The 15,887-nt window shown below is 40.5% G+C and overlaps 2 protein-coding genes across 2 annotated transcripts; one reads left to right on the top strand and one right to left on the bottom strand.

Annotated features, from left to right (window-relative positions):
- Window positions 1–194: 194 nt before the first annotated feature.
- LOC147049820 (uncharacterized) lies at window positions 195–1,662 on the bottom strand. The gene is made up of 4 exons (XM_085921835.1): window positions 1,531–1,662; window positions 1,323–1,449; window positions 937–1,102; window positions 195–859 (listed from the first exon to the last, which is right to left on the bottom strand). Exons 1-4 carry the CDS (start codon window positions 1,660–1,662, stop codon window positions 688–690), a joined length of 597 nt encoding a protein of 198 aa, XP_085777961.1. The 3' UTR covers window positions 195–687.
- A 1,151-nt stretch (window positions 1,663–2,813) lies between these two features.
- LOC147049819 (uncharacterized) lies at window positions 2,814–8,215 on the top strand. Its single transcript, XM_085922570.1, has 4 exons — window positions 2,814–3,047; window positions 3,512–4,514; window positions 7,723–7,780; window positions 8,200–8,215. The coding sequence occupies exons 1-4, from the start codon at window positions 2,814–2,816 to the stop codon at window positions 8,213–8,215; spliced, it is 1,311 nt and encodes a 436-aa protein (XP_085778696.1).
- Window positions 8,216–15,887: the final 7,672 nt, after the last annotated feature.

The raw sequence follows: 15,887 nt of genomic DNA, 5'->3' as shown, positions 1-15,887 counted from the left end.
AAATATTTTCATTGCATCTCAGTGATCAACCCCAAATAAATGTAAAACTATCCACAATCTTAATATGACTAGTTTGTTTGGGATGTTTTTCATGTTTCCTGTACTAACTATTAAATGTGTCATGGTGCTGCAGAAACATCTTTTGTGCCATTCAATTCTGTATCCAAGCTAACCATTATTAAGTTTTCAAATGATTGCTTAAACTGCAGTTTATTTCATCTTTTTCTTTTTTTTTAGGATACACATGTTACATGATGTAGCTTAAAGGGTTTGTAGAATTGATTTCATTTGCATAAACAAAAAGCAGCTATTACAGAATTATGTAAATATCAATGACTTTAAAATACATGTCAGAAACTATTTTCAGCTTAGCTCTTGAAAAACATTTAGTCTGCGTGACGCAGCATTAGGTGCACAGCTTATCCTCTGGTCATTTTATACTCATTGGGAGGCTCAGGCTCTTGTCTGCATCAGTTTTGCATAATTCAAGAAATTGCGCTGTCTGGTGGAAACTAGATGGAACTTCAGTGGATAAAGCAGCCCAAATGAAGCTTCCACATCTGTTCTTTGCAAACCATGACACGGAACCTAAATGTTGATTTCATTTTTTTTTAAAAAATCAATCAAACAAAGTGAAGTTGGCTAACAATTTTGATTTAGGATAGGCAGCAATTGAGATGGGGATTTTTATGGCGCAGGAATCCAAATTTCCTTGTACTTCTTCAGCTCCAAGGAAGAATTATAAACAGCCGCAAAGAAGTGGTTGGCAACAAAGGATTTCCCAGCTTTAGTCACCAGTTCTTGCAACTGCTCTCCTTTTTTAATGCTTGATTTCCAGCTTGGCACTCCTTCAAATGAGCTGAACAAGATATCATGAAGGAAACATATTCGATTCAGTCAATCAAAGCAGAAAGAAAACATGACTTTGCTTCTTACCTGACGTAAACATAACCCATGGGTCTTGTTTGTATCCAGACATTTGTGTCACTGGTTATAGCTATTTGTGTGTTATTTGGAACAAACCAGGACATGTTTGCGTACAGCTTATCTGCAACTTTAATGGCTGAGATGAGGACAGGGTAGCCTTCAGGCATCGGATAACCTGTATGAATGCAACTCTGTATTATTACAAAACAACCAGCAAAAGACAAAATACATTTGACTCTGAGAGGCAATGATCAAGGTTTTAAAATATATGTAAGCATTTATTTACCATGTAATTCTCACAAAATCGAAATGCGTTGATATTAATCAAATCATATAAGGTCATTTTATGGCTATTTCTAATATTTGAAGAACAATCCAATCCCTCCTAGCCATACCTTTTGCCTTTTGTCTGTCGCAAAAACCTTGCAATCTGTAATGCGCAGCCATCACATCAGACAATTGTTGGCTTTTTATTTGAGTGGTAATCCAACGCGTTACAACATACAGACGTGTTTCAAAATCCTGTAAAACATACCTCATGAAATTCACTTTTCTGAAGTACAAAAAACATCATTTGAGAGTGGCTAAATATCAACAACTTACCTCGTTTGGAGTAACAAGCGAAATGTATTCAGGGCATATTTTTTTCTCACCGCAAATACCTTCATTGCACAGTGCTTTGCACAGCAAAACAAGGATCAGCGCTAAGAATGGAAAAAGAAACTGTGAAGCCATCACAACTGGATGAGCAAGGTTGTGCAGTACTGCTATATATATGCGGAGTAGGTGTGGCAAGCCCACTGCAAAAATGCATCTTCTTCATGCTTCATGCCAAGGGACCTATTACATATTGGAATTAGCAAACAACATTTAGTAGTTCTTTATCATTTGTACTTCTTTTTATGATTGTCTTTTATCATTTATGTACAACTCTGATACAGCTGAAGTACTGTGCAGTGCATATTGCTAAAGTTGAGTGTTGACGAGTCATTATGAGACATTCAAATGAAGAATTGCAGTGAAAAAAAGATTTTTTCATCAAAAATAAACACGGCTCACCCTTTTTCTTCTGACAAACTAATACAAGAGGTTGAAATAGTCCTGGAATTTGGCTTATCTCATGCTACGATGACTGCGTGAACGAGTCGGAGCAGATCAACCTGTCCTTTATCATGTCCCGCATCTAAAAACCTTTTCGAACTCCTGCCACCTGCTTTTGGGTGAATCCCTGAAACTTCATCACTAAATTCCACTGAAGTTGACATATTGGTTAATTATTTAAAATGCTTTACACAAAATCAAATGACAACATTAATGGGGACTCTACAATATAAACAGCAATTTGGCCAATATTGTTTTCTAATGCTACTTAATATTATCCTGCACCATATTCACTCCCATTGGAATGCATTCCACCACAGCTGTCGGAAAATGTCGTTGTGGAAAAAGTGACTATCAAACACTATCGTTCTTGTAGTGCACCATAACTTTCTTTTCATGCGCGCACTTCCAATTGAAACGAATCATTTACATTGGTTGTACTGTTGCATGAATACCAGCAGGTGGCGCGCGAGGAGAGGCAGCCAGCCACAGGAAGGCAGGCAGGCAGGCAGGCAGGCAGGCAGGCAGGCAGCCAGGCAGACTTTCTTTCCAGCATGAACACACCGGTTCATCCTCGCTCTTTCTCTTTGCACCTGCAGCCTCCCCGCCGCGGGTGCTCGCTCTCCTCTGCGCAATGCATGGCGGCGGCCTTCAGCACCCTGGACAGAGACAAGGTCGCTATACTGATGCTGTGATTGACGGACAGAGCAACCTAAAAGAAGGGCGGGCTGGTGAGCTGGAATTCTTTGGACAATACTTTTGGGTCCTCATTGGAGTTGTAAAGGATGGAAAAAAGCACAGCGCACAAAACGCAGCCGTCCAAAAGGGCAGACGGTCACGCCGACGACATCGCCAAGGTAGCCGACGAGGAGCTGCTCCTGTGGGGCAAAGACGAGCTGGTGAGATGCTTGCGGAAGACCGAGGCTGAGAGGAGAGGCGTCATCGTGGAACACGGGAACCTGATGCGGGAAGTGAACAGAAGGCTCCAGCAACACCTTAATGAGATCCGGAGTTTGAAGGTGAGATGGGATGGGATGGGGGTGAGGAAGACTTTGAACGGCCCGAGTACATACATTAATGACAGTTGATTGCGAAGGGACAGATATTTGTCTGGTAAGCCCCCCCTCCTCCCCCCTCTGGACCTCTGTAAATCAAAATGAAATCTTTTCTGTTTCTTTTCCATGTACACACACAAATGTTGTCATCTGAGCAAAGGATAGCTTGCCATGGCACAAATTGCCTTTTGTTGCCAGTAATGATTGACAGCTGCTTGTCCCGTCTCCCTGAAGACCCGTGACCTCGGACCACGCTTTTGGTGACAGCGCGTGCCCATCGACTGCCGTTCTCCAAGTGTGGCCGCTCATCTTGTCCAACGAATTTATGACAGCGCGTGTCTGTTCATCTGGTTACCCTGACATGTGCGTGTCATCCCTCACTGGTTCTGATCTCTCTTCCCTCTCTTGTCTCTGTGTCTCAAAACCAGGATGTGAACCAGAAATTGCAGGAGGATAACCAAGAGCTTCGGGACTTGTGTTGCTTCCTGGACGACGACCGTCAGAAAGGGAAACGAGTGACTCGAGAGTGGCAGCGCCTGGGTCGCTACAGCAGCGGTCTGATGAGAAAAGAGGTGACCATCTACCTGCAGAAGCTGAAGGAGTTGGAGCAGCGGCAGAACGACGTGATGCGAGATAATTTGGAGCTGAAGGAGGTGTGCCTCATGCTGGAGGAGGAGAGGGCCGCCGCCGTCGGGCAAGAGGGGCCCGGCTGCAGGACGTCCATTGACAGTCAGAGCAGCCTTTCGCAGCTGGGGGGCGGGCTACCTGCATCGGGTCTACTACGTGATGTCGGTGATGGAAGCAGCACTTCCAGTACAGGAAGCGCGGACGGCCCCGATAACGTCCAGCACAAAGCCTCACCGACGGCTCCCGGTGCTAGATCCCTGGAACCCCCTGACAGACTGGGAGTCATGTGCGATTCCACAGGCAGGAGGCATAGCTCCACTCCAGATTACCACACATTTCCCCAGCCGTGCCGCCCACGGGGGGGATCCCTCACCAACCTGGACCCTCAAGACTTTAGAGGACGCAGCCCGGAAAAACACAGGTCCCCCAAAAGGCAAGCGTGCGACTCCTACCGCAAGGCCTGTAGCTCTGACCTACTTGCCCAGAAGCAGTTATTCATTTTAGGTCACGTATTACCAGGGTGCGAAAAAGGCATGGCCAAGTCCAGTCCAGAGTTGAGTCAAAGACACCGCTCAGATAGCACTATGGGCGCAAGCTGTGGAAGTCCTGAGGCAAAAAAAGCAATACTTGGAACACCTGAGCATCTAAGAAAAGCTAGAGTGATCGTGGGCAGTCCAGAATCTAGAAGACACCATCATCACTATCAAATGGAATACAGCAAGGGAGGCTCCCCGAAAGCAGACGTGGTTCACAGGAGGGCTGCTGGCGAGGAGAGGTCCCCCCAACATCAGAGTCTGTACAACGGTAGGCACAGGGTAATATTCATTTGTATTCACATTCATATTTTGAACCGTCCGCATTTCCTGCTGCTCCATTATTTATAAATAGGACAACATTTAGGGAACGCTCGGATTGTCCTTCTGCTTCATACAGCCTGCGAATGAAGCTTGAATTTTGATTTGAGTTTGATTTATTTATGATTGAGATTAGGGCCCAGTTGAAAATAAACCCTCATAAAAATGTTGATATGCTAATCCTTATGTGATGTTCAATTGGGTTCCTTTGATGATGGTTCTGGACCTGCTCCATGTGTAAAGTAACCTGAGACAACTTCTGTGTTGTGATTTGGCGCTGTTTCAATAAGAGGAAATGGACATTTTATTGGCTCTCATCAATTCACACCTTTCATACACGGTGGCATGGGCCAGGGGTCCATTACTGAGGTGCAGTTTCTCATTTACTTTTCTGGTTGTCAGATCACAGCTTCTTCTCTTTTTTTTTTTTTTTGAAGGTGACTTAAAAGCTTCACACACAACTTTGGTCTGGCGGCCACACTACTTAATCAATTCATTTTCTTGTCCCGCTCCATGAACTTTCTTGTGTTTGTAGTTTCTTGTGAGACTTTCTTACCAGTTCTGTTTTCCTGGGGTTGTATCCCCCCCCTCCTCTTTTAATCACTTCCTCATCTTGAGTCCACTGGCGTAGCATATTTCAGGGGACATTTAACTCATTCACTGCCAACGCAGTTCATATATGTAACGTCTATAACCGTCAACGGCACTGAATGAGTTAAACGTGCTGAGAGTATTTTGTTTCAATCTCTTGGAAAAACACGGCCTATACCATTACATCATTGCGCTTCTAAAAATCCAGAACATGAATAAGAGGATTTGTAGCGCTTACCTTTCCCAATTTGTCCGATGATTTGGAAAATGAAAAAGTTGTCATCCATCTGCTTAATGACGCCAGGCTGGATTCTCTAAACTGGGCTATCTGGTTTTCTTTAACAGGAGATGTGTTTCATTTAACATTCACACATTGCAGAGATGTGTGAGGAGAATGTGTGCGAGCGCTGGTAAATTTAGCGTTCGTCGATGTTTGAAGTTGTCTTTATTTTTGGACTACATACATTTGGTTTTATTGTTTTAAACGCTGAGCTCAGACTCATTACACTTTGTCCTCTCATCTAATGAGCAACAGCAGTTTATGCAGAAGCCACAGACACCAGCAGACGTGACCATCGCAAGTTGCGCATTGTTAGCACATTTCAAACAATGGATCATTTCCATAATTATGAGGTCATTCCACAGGACCAGCTTGAAGTAGGATTTTCATAAATCTATTCTTGCTCTACTTTTCTTCTCGGAAAAAGATTCTAAATTGGGAGATGTTGCACGTAAATTGCAAAGTACTGTTCAAGAGACTCGGGAAAGATTGACCAAACAGCAGAACAAGCAGGCAGAGAAACAAGAATTTTTCATTCGAGGCCAGAGAGAAAGACGAGAGGTTGTCGCTGAAATTGCTGGAGTGCGTTCAGGTCTCAAATTTTGCAGTAGCAGGCAGCCTTAGTTATAGCCCGGTGTTGTCAGCAGCAGCAGCAGTCAGCTTGCAAGTACATTCAACATCACCTTCGTAATAAATCTTGATATACGAATTTGGTTTGAAAAGCAAATCAAGAATTAAAAAACACACACACACACACAGTTCTAGGAGAGGTGCATCATTTCCCAAACACTACTGGAGTGCCCTTGAGCAAGGGCAAGCCCAAATGCTGGTGGCAGTTGTTTGTGTGCATATTCATAGGCTCCTTAGTGTGCAGCATGATCACTTTAGGGTCCATAAAATATCAGTTGGGTTAACAACCATTCCCGATCACATTCACACCTATGGACAGTATAAATTGTTCACTTCCACCTAACAAGAAATCGATCGGCCATGCAAATGGATCAATGGAATATAAAATACAAATAAAGGGAAATCAACATGCAGTCATGAAGTTACCATATGTTGAACCGGCAGTTTGGGCCAACTTGTTAGATTGGGCTTTGTCAGCGAGGATTTTGTCCGTTATACAATTCTATCTATGTGTGTGCGTTGGTGTGTGTATAATCAGATGTCCTGTGTTAAGTAGTGCCCTGCTAACTAGGCCAACAGCTGCTTCCCTGGTCATTTATCTCCACTCAGCTTTGATGCCCTTTTTTTTTTTTTGTCCTTCTATTTCAACAAAGGGACACCTTGCAAAAGAAACATGTTCATACACTGAGACCATTATAAATCAAATATTCTCTGTCGGTTTTCTTCCAGTAAATAAAAAATGCTGAAAGAAAAAAACCAAGCACGCAAACTGTACACTTGCAAACACGCACTCTTCTTTCATCCATCCATCCACCCTTGTCCATCATTCTCGCTGACATGCACAGTGAGTGAAGTGAACCAGAGGACACAGCTGTGAATGGGCCCAGAGGCTTGTCTTTCTCTCTCTGATAGCCTGGGCCACTGGGATGCTGCTAGAGGTACAAGCAGGTCACTGTGCGAATGAGGCCATATTGAATTTAGGAGGAGCAGAGGAGGGAATGTTTGAAGCTGCAAGCTGATCAAATGCACATAGGTGGCCCTGCGTGGAGGTGAAGACACAGTCTAAAAATAACTTCCCTTTTCCATCACATTCTGAAATTAGCAATAGAAAACATTTTGAAGTCGGATTCTCTGAGATTTCCATTTGGTGATGGATTTCCAAATACATTCATAAGAAATAAAATATATATATTTAACATTTCTACGTACCCCTCTGGAAAGACAAACAGTCATTTAATCATACAATATATTCTCAAATGATTGTCAGTGAGTGTTGAGCGTTTTGTTTCATTCCGCTACGTTGCTCGATGGAAAAACCTGCCAACACAGCTGCAATTGTTTCGAATGAATAACATCATAGTTCGTTTTAAAAATAAGATGTTTACAGCCAGAACAGATTGACACATCTAAGGAAAAGACAGAAAAGGAAAACCGGGAGGGGAAATGATTGCTGCCAGTGGCTGTCCAACTGTGACAGGAATCAAGAGGGAAAAAAAAAAAAAAAAGTGTTTCATCTCAACAACTGGAGCTCCATGTTTCCCTCTGTGGCTGTGGAAAGGTTGAATTTACGAGACTACTTTTGGAGTCTATAATTGACTCATGAATAATAGTGTCATCGATACTGTCATTGATCATTTCCAATTTTTTTCTTTTCCAGTTCTGATATCTGCTGGCTGCTGCACCAATTCCTGCAGGAGTGTAAAGCTTTGGGACAGGTGAGCCTCTTGCATACTGTTTTTCTGTCAAACAATATTAGCAATTTGTCAATTATTGCACTTTAATTCCATTTACATTCCAATTTCATTGACAAAGCATTCTGATACGAATATAAAATGTCAAGCTTTGTCATTTTAAGCCCACTAAACAGTATTTATGCTACTGCCTACTTTTAACCATCATGTGTGTCACAATGCGAGGTCACCCTGCGATTTTAATGCACGGTGAGTGATGGCAGGAGGTTAATATTTAATGGTGAAGCATCTCCTAATGGCCGAATAAATCAGACTCCATCTTTACCTCGGGAATAAGAATCCTGGCATTCTGCTGACCACACACACATGAAAAACTCATGACCCACACATTACATGCAAGCATACATATGCAGTAATTGCTATGTTTCCCTTGTGTCTTCCAGCTTTGATGGCTCCTGACCATACAGAGAGAGAGCAAAATAAAGTTATCATGCACATGTATGGATGGAAAGACACATGGATCAATGCACAACTGAATGGTCACAAAGTTCCGAATCGATGGGTTGAAAGGATTGTTGCCCTACTGGCTGCTTTGTTTTGTATATTGTGACACGTCAACATTTGATTTGCCAAATTCAAGAAACAGCAATGAAAATGCTCATTGCAAAAAAGAGAAAAAAAAGAGAGCTGGCTAGGGGAGCCCGGTGCCGTACAAATGATCAAATGAACTGTGTGAATACTGCTGATACAGCCGGTATTAAAGCACAGAGTGTTACAAAATCGCTATAATCCATTGTTAGGGCTCACAAAGCTGACTCGTATTCTGCCGGCCTCGACTCAATACCCCGTTCAGAATTGTCCTGTGATTGACAGATTAAAAGAGCTTTCAGTCGGGTTGAAATATTATACGTACATGCATGAATGGGAAGACAAAGGAGACAAACAGGACCTCACTAGATGCTTGTTGGAGAAATCCAAATTAGGTCTTTGAATTGAAATGATGGTTTGGTTCCAAGATTTTGCTTGGCTTGATATATATAATATATAGGACATATATGCCGTCTTTTTAGTTCATGCAAAACATGCATTCATAAGTGTTTAGAAATACCTCTCTGATTTAAAAAAAAAAAATGTATGGTAGTCACTGCATTGAAGATGACCACCTGTTTTGCTGATGCAACAGAGCTGGAAATTTCAATGATGTGATTTAAGTTGCGCAAGGAAAGGAACAAACTCCACTCAGCAAAAGTGCCAAAATTGTTCAAGAGCTGTGTGAAATGGAATCAAAGCTTATATAAAAACTGAACAACACAAAAAGAAACCTTGTTACAAAAAGTATTTGCTGTATCGTGTGAGGATTGTGAAAGGGACCTGCAAAAGTTTTTCTTCTGGTGATGGATTATTTCAATGCCTGACAACAAATAAGCAAGAAACGACACGTTATATGAAAATGTCCATCCTGTATAACCGCTTAACCTTGTGTGATTTTCATTGATGAGTAAAATGATATGCTAGTTATAATATGATTATATTAAAACAACAGTACTGTAAATCTGTGTAATTTTATAAATATATATCATAAATTATTATTTTTGACTCCTCACAATATGATATTGCTATTCTATCCAAAATTGTATGTAGAAACCAATAAAGTGACTTTAGAGAAAACGTTTTGATCTGTTTAGCGTGTTTGTATTTCTCAATCAATTACTCTGTAATGGAACAGTACAGGAAAACTATGTTACTTCAGGAAGAAGCAAGTTGAAGCCTCCAAAATACTGGAAGAGAGTCATGTTGGCCTGCAGCTGCTGTGTGGGTGGAATATGTTTTTTTTTTTTATATCCACAGCGTTATGACCAGAGGATGTTGTGCTCCACATGACTGTTTTGCATGAACGGATGCAATCTCTGTAAGTAACATTAGAAAATTACAAAGGTAAAAAACATTGTGGTACGTAATTCAATATAAAGAACTAACAGCTTTGATCTTACATGGATTAAAAATGTAATTGTAATCATGAAGAAACATCATTTAAAGATGTCACGCTCCAATCTCAGCGGGAACACACAAATAAAATTTGTTTTAGATTAGAAAAAAATGTCTGCTATAAAACGTTTAGGGAAATTGAGCTGACCAATAGCCCAATCCAATGAAAACATTTAAAGCTATGTAAAGAGAAATGATTCATGCATCTGTACAGCAAAAAGGTTGAATTTGGCTAGAGAGCTGTCAGACAAGATCATACCACAAATATTTAGTAGCTGGAAAGGCGCCTCAAATTTGAATAGGGACCAACCAGTGCATACCAATGCAGCAACCTTTTCATCTGCCCCACGCATATTTTTGTTCAATAACTCTCACGCTAAACACCCAAGTTTGAGTTCATATGAGGCTGAGGTATTTTTAAATGTCACTTTTCACAGGTCAATGCAAGTGATGTGGTGTAGGGAAGAAAAAATAGCAATTCCCTCTAAAGTGATGCATAAAAACTGAGACTTTCCGTCACTGCACCAAGATGTCAAGATGAAGATGTATAACCCCGGTGACACATTCCTGTATATGGCAGCAGTTCTATTCATTGATCCATCCATTTTCCACACAGCTCATCCTGTTCAGGCACATGGGGAGAAGGAGGAGCTCCAGCTGACTCCAAGAAAAAAACAAAACTGCATCTTGAACCATTTGCCGCTCAGTCGCCATTCACACCATCACTGAGAAGAAACTGAAACCACCAAAGTCAATGAATGTATCACTTCAAGAGAAAATTCTGATACTTTGCAAAAAGAAGAAATTGAAATATTACCAATCAAAAATAGTCTTATCATATTCAGTCTTTAAACCTTGTCTCTAAATTGCCCAAAAATTCAAATCGAATGATATACTCCACTTTTTTTATCAGTCGCAACAGCAAATCAATCGAATAGCCAACACATAAGTCAACGTTCCAAGTGGCAAAGCCCCTCGGATCACATTGTTCTTGTCTCCCTGCCACTATTGACAAAAACAAAAGCCATTTGATTGCAATCCCTGTTCATTTGCATTGGACATGTGGAAATGAGATTCCAAGGTGATGGATGGGCCCGAGCTCCCAGCTATTTAAAGTGCCTGATTGAAGACGTGTAGGTCCACATTCCCACTATTCCACTATCACCATTGCAATGTAATTGGCTTGGAAAGGGGATTGCCATTCCAGCGACTTAACGTTACAATATTTGCTGCCTGCCAACATACTAAAGGGCAGCACCGTGTCACTTTGGTTTGATTCATCGTTAAATGATTCACAATTGGAATAGTGTGGCCCTAGAAAAACTTCAATGTATGGAAATGGATGGGGAAAAAAAAAAAGGCTTCTAATATTCTTTGTGTCACACAGGGTTAAAAAGTCAATTGCAAATGTCATTTCATGCTACAGATTAGAAGAGGAAATTTCTTAGTGAGAAGAATTAGGGAGAGTGAAGGCATGAGTCAGCACTTTCTCTTCTCATTAGAAGTCATGGTGTGTATGCATTGCAGAGATTTTTTTGCGGAAACTTTTCCACTCACCTTGGCCAACTTGATTCTCCAGACACAGAATTATGGACCCAAGGAAGCTCTGGACTTTTTGGAATCTAATTCATGTGATCAAGTGAATTAAGTTGCTAGAAAGGCTGCACTCCACAGGCAGTTGGACTTTTGCGTAGAAACAAAAGGCACTGATGCTAAATATTGCGTTGGTAGTAACATGAAAATGTTGATAACTTTTCAATTCGGAATAACTAACATGCTTGATTAAGTGAGAAAAGAATATTGGCTGTACTGTACAGTGGAAATTGATTTCCACCTTGTGAGTGTGTTGCTGTCAAACGATGTTATCTAAGACAGTAGATGGATCAAAGTCATATTGAAATGATTTTTTTGCCAAGGTCATATTACATTGAGAAATTACCATCTGGGTCATGCATTCCCAATAGTTTGTTCACAGTAATGTCTGCTTCAGACGTGTGTGATGTCCTAATGTAGCAATATGAGTAGGAGTGCTCCAAGATGAATTTAGAAGGCTGAATAATTGCTCAGAATTTCAGATCAATACTTTTGATGCTTTGTTGATGTCAAATTGCTCACGGTTCATTTATAAATTAGATATACATTTATTGATGATATATTTATATTCATTTTGTTAAAGAACAGTTAAGAATCCAGGAAATAATAATGAACCAGTATATCAAATGGAGTTTGGTGTCAACAGACTACACTGCACATTTACTGCCTCTGCTTTGACTCTCAAGGGATTCCTTCCACCTATGTATCTTCTTTGGCTAAAGTTCACCTGAAGCCTTGGTGCAGCACTTTTCCAGCTAAAGATTGCCATGGCAACCTGATCCACCTTCCCTTTCTTAGACGTGAGAGGATTTTCTTTTTGTGACAATATTTTCTGGAAAACAAATGTTTTTCTTTAGCAAACTGTATCAATATACAAGGATCCAGTTTTTTTTAATGCAGACTAAATAAAATAGTTTGATGAAATACATAATAATCAAATTTACTTGTGACAAGAAAAAAAGGCCTCATAAGTAAAAAAACAAAAAAAATAAAGCGTGTCCAAAAATGTTCTTTTGGTTTGTGGTGCAGAAGCACATGATTCCCGAGGCATAAATATGAAATTAGATCTATACCGCCACCGTGACCTTTTGTCTGCTCACTTTTACTTGCACACTGTCTGCCAGAATAGGCGGCGGCAGTTGCAGCTACTGCAGTAAATCGTGCATTTCTACCATTCCATATCATCTAATTCCCGGTATATTTCTAAAATATTAATTTCCCCAAAGTGATTTTGTACAGACGTTTGTTCTTTTGGTAATCTGGTGGATTACAGCAAGGGCCGTGATTGGCAGTGACTCACAACGTAACGTAGCAACAAGCGGCTTCAAGCGAGTGACAATTTGAAAAGTCCTGATGCCTCTGTTGTGTCACAATTGGAGGAAAATATACATCTTTACTTGAAATAACTCACTTTGACCAAGGAAATGGACCTTCCAATGCACACATAAAGGCACTGCTTTCAATACGCAAACACATCATGCACGACTTAACCTTTTCCTAAACCAGAAATGTTCTCAGAGTGGAACATGTGTCAACCATGAGCGGCACGGACTTTATCCAATTGGGGGAAAGCGACACGAGTAGCATACAGGATGGCAACGTAGCGTAACATGGCAAGACAACAAAAGGAAGTGAAACAGAAGGCTTGGGTGTGCAGGGTTTATATAGGGTGGCTGACTACCTGGGAACAGGTGTGCAAATGAGCCATAGGTGCAGAACGGGAGGGGCAGGAGAGATGAGCTGTCCACGGTGCTGATCATGATACAGCTATAGCAATTGCTTTTGAATGACATTTTCTGTTTGGAAGGCTTTTCTGTTACCCTAACAAGCCCTTTTCATTCATTTTTTATTTTTTAGAAAGCCCCAACTTTTTCAATCAAAGCAGTTCCCCCGTTTCATTTATTCCTGCAATAAATATGTGTTTGTGGGCATTACTGGAGATTTATAAAAGTGCTAATAGGAAATTCAAGCAGGGAAAGATATAAGCCAAAGGTGAGAAGTGAAGCAGCTTGTGAGAAGGCAGTATTCCACTCTTGAAAAGAGATTGGAGCTCAAGTCGTTCTGCAGACTGTGAAATAGGGAACACTCTCACAGAGAGGTGAGAAAGAGGGAGTGAAGATGAGAAGCTGATGTGAAAAAGTGTAACACAGATCATTGCCAACTTTAAGCTTGGAGTCCAAAAAAAGATGTGAAAATGAGCCTTCAATAATTCATAGCAGATCTATAAATACATATACTTGGAAATGAAACCACATTACCATTTGGACACTTAATATATTGCCAAAAGGTTACAAAAAATAGCAGTTTCAGCAAGACTTTTCTTTAGTAACTGTGGTTAACTGGAAAGATGAAATGATTGTGATTTGCCATGGTGACCCTTCAATCCCATTGAACCTCCGACAATAAAAGGAGTAGGATTATTTACTTTCTATGTATTTATTGTGCACACTCCCTAATCAAATGAACCATTTTGAACAGGCATTGTGGTTATGGAAGCTCTTAAATAAATCAAAAGAAGCAAACAGAACTAAGTGTTGTTATCATGCCAAAGAAAGCATTCACAAGTCACACATAAGGCAAATCAAAGTGTCATGCCATAGCTCCATAAATGACATACAAAGCAATCAAATGAATGTATTCCATAAATGATAAAAGTCATTAATAATTGGTTCAATTCAATTAACTTCCATTGATGATTATACAAGATACAAAATAAAGTGTACTTAAAATAATTCAGTTGTCTTGTAAACAGCTAAACAGATTTTTTTTTAAAATCTGGATTTGAAGATTGGCAGTCTGTCCATCCCTCTCTCTCTCTCTCTCCCTCGCTCGCTCTAATTAAAACCGACTTTAGACATAAAGTTTGACATTTGCATAGTTAATGAGTAAGGCGTCTGTATTTTCTCTCTCTGTCTCTCTCGCAGCCATTTAATGCTTAGAGTGCAACCAGGCTATGACAATATTTTACACATTGGATTTGATTTATCCCCCCCCCCCCCCCCCCCCCCCCTTTGCAAAGCCTCATCAAAAGACATTCAATTGAATATAATACATTTCTGCCACACAGGTAGAATTTTTTTGCCTCACATTTTGTGGGTATACTTAATAAAGTGAATGATTTGATGATCAATCGTAGACTACCTAAGCGTACTCCAGCTAAGACCCAGAAGACAATGCCAACAAATCACCTGTGATCACAGCCGTGTCAGAACAGCAAGATATAGGAGCCTCCTCCTCTCCCCCCCTGGGTACTGTCAATACATTCATGTGGAATTTGCCTTTGGCTCCAACCAATTAGTCTTGATTGATAAGACTGGGATTCTCAACTGCACAATCAAAGAGGGGAATGAGAAAAAGAAGCAAGCCACCAGGACGTAAACAAATGTTAATAGGTGTGATGCTAATCAGCTTGAAATTTCCCCGTCCCATTTTCCCTTTTATTGTTTTTTTTCTTACTGTAAAGATCCATTTATGGGAAGCTAGGATGAATGCAGTGTTGTTTTGAATTCTATTCTATTATTTGAGCACTTTTCATTGATTTTTCTCACTTTTAAATTAAGGCTATCCACCTAATTTCACATCATGATGTTTATGTATGTGGCCCTCCTTGAAAAAAGTTTGGACACCCCCTGCTTTAGCACTTCAACCTCAAACACAGCCGGCAAGACGAGACAACTTTGCATTTCTATCATTCAACTAGTGGCGCAGGAAGTAATTATCTGTAATTGACTGCGTATGTATCTCTCCAAGTAGCTTCTGCTTCCTTCCTTAGCAAACGTCACATCGCAGAGCTCTATTTTTAACTGAGATGTTGTTGCTCAGTATTGATGAATGCATTTACATTTTTCTGTGAAGCAAACATCGGAGCATCAGACAATATTTGATCTTTTTATGCATAAATGCAAAGGACTGCAAAGAGTTGTAAATGAACTGAATCAATGTTCTGCTTGTTCATCTGAAAGATTTGTTCCTCCGTACCTTCATGGAAATTTTCAAAGGGACTTTGCTTCCATCTAGTGCTATCTACTGAATATTACAAGGTAGTTTTCTTTTCTTTGTTCTTTCCACAACTCTCCTTTGCACTAATACCCTCAGTCTCATCTTGAATGGATGGATGCTGTGAATCCCAAATGATTATTGGCTGAATTGACAGAAATCGTATTTACAATGTGTTCATTTGTCAAGCATCACTCTTCATTTGCCGAGCCTGCAGGACACGCCGCTGCCAGTCAGTCTCCGGGGGGCTGACATACGTTGTTTTCTTGTTTTGATTGCAATTACAGGATGTGTCTGCATATTAAAGAAGGAGAACATGGCCACAGCTCTTGTTACTGGAGACAGGGGATGCACAAGTATTTTGGTAATTACAGGGGACATTTTCACATCACTCAATATGTTTTACCTTTCATTTTCCACCGCTCAAAGCCAACACTATCATCATTATTATTATTATATGTACAAAATCCAAATGTAGCTGAATTTTATAATTAGTGTGTTGTGGTTGTAAGCTTTTTTCTTTCCCAAAAATCCAGGAGCTCATAAACCTTTCACT

Source organism: Syngnathus leptorhynchus, chromosome 10, assembly GCF_054491065.1.
Source record: "Syngnathus leptorhynchus isolate UIUO chromosome 10, UIUO_Slep, whole genome shotgun sequence".
In the NCBI taxonomy this organism is placed as follows: Eukaryota; Metazoa; Chordata; class Actinopteri; order Syngnathiformes; family Syngnathidae; genus Syngnathus; species Syngnathus leptorhynchus.
This window is presented reverse-complemented; position numbering and strand designations above follow the sequence as displayed.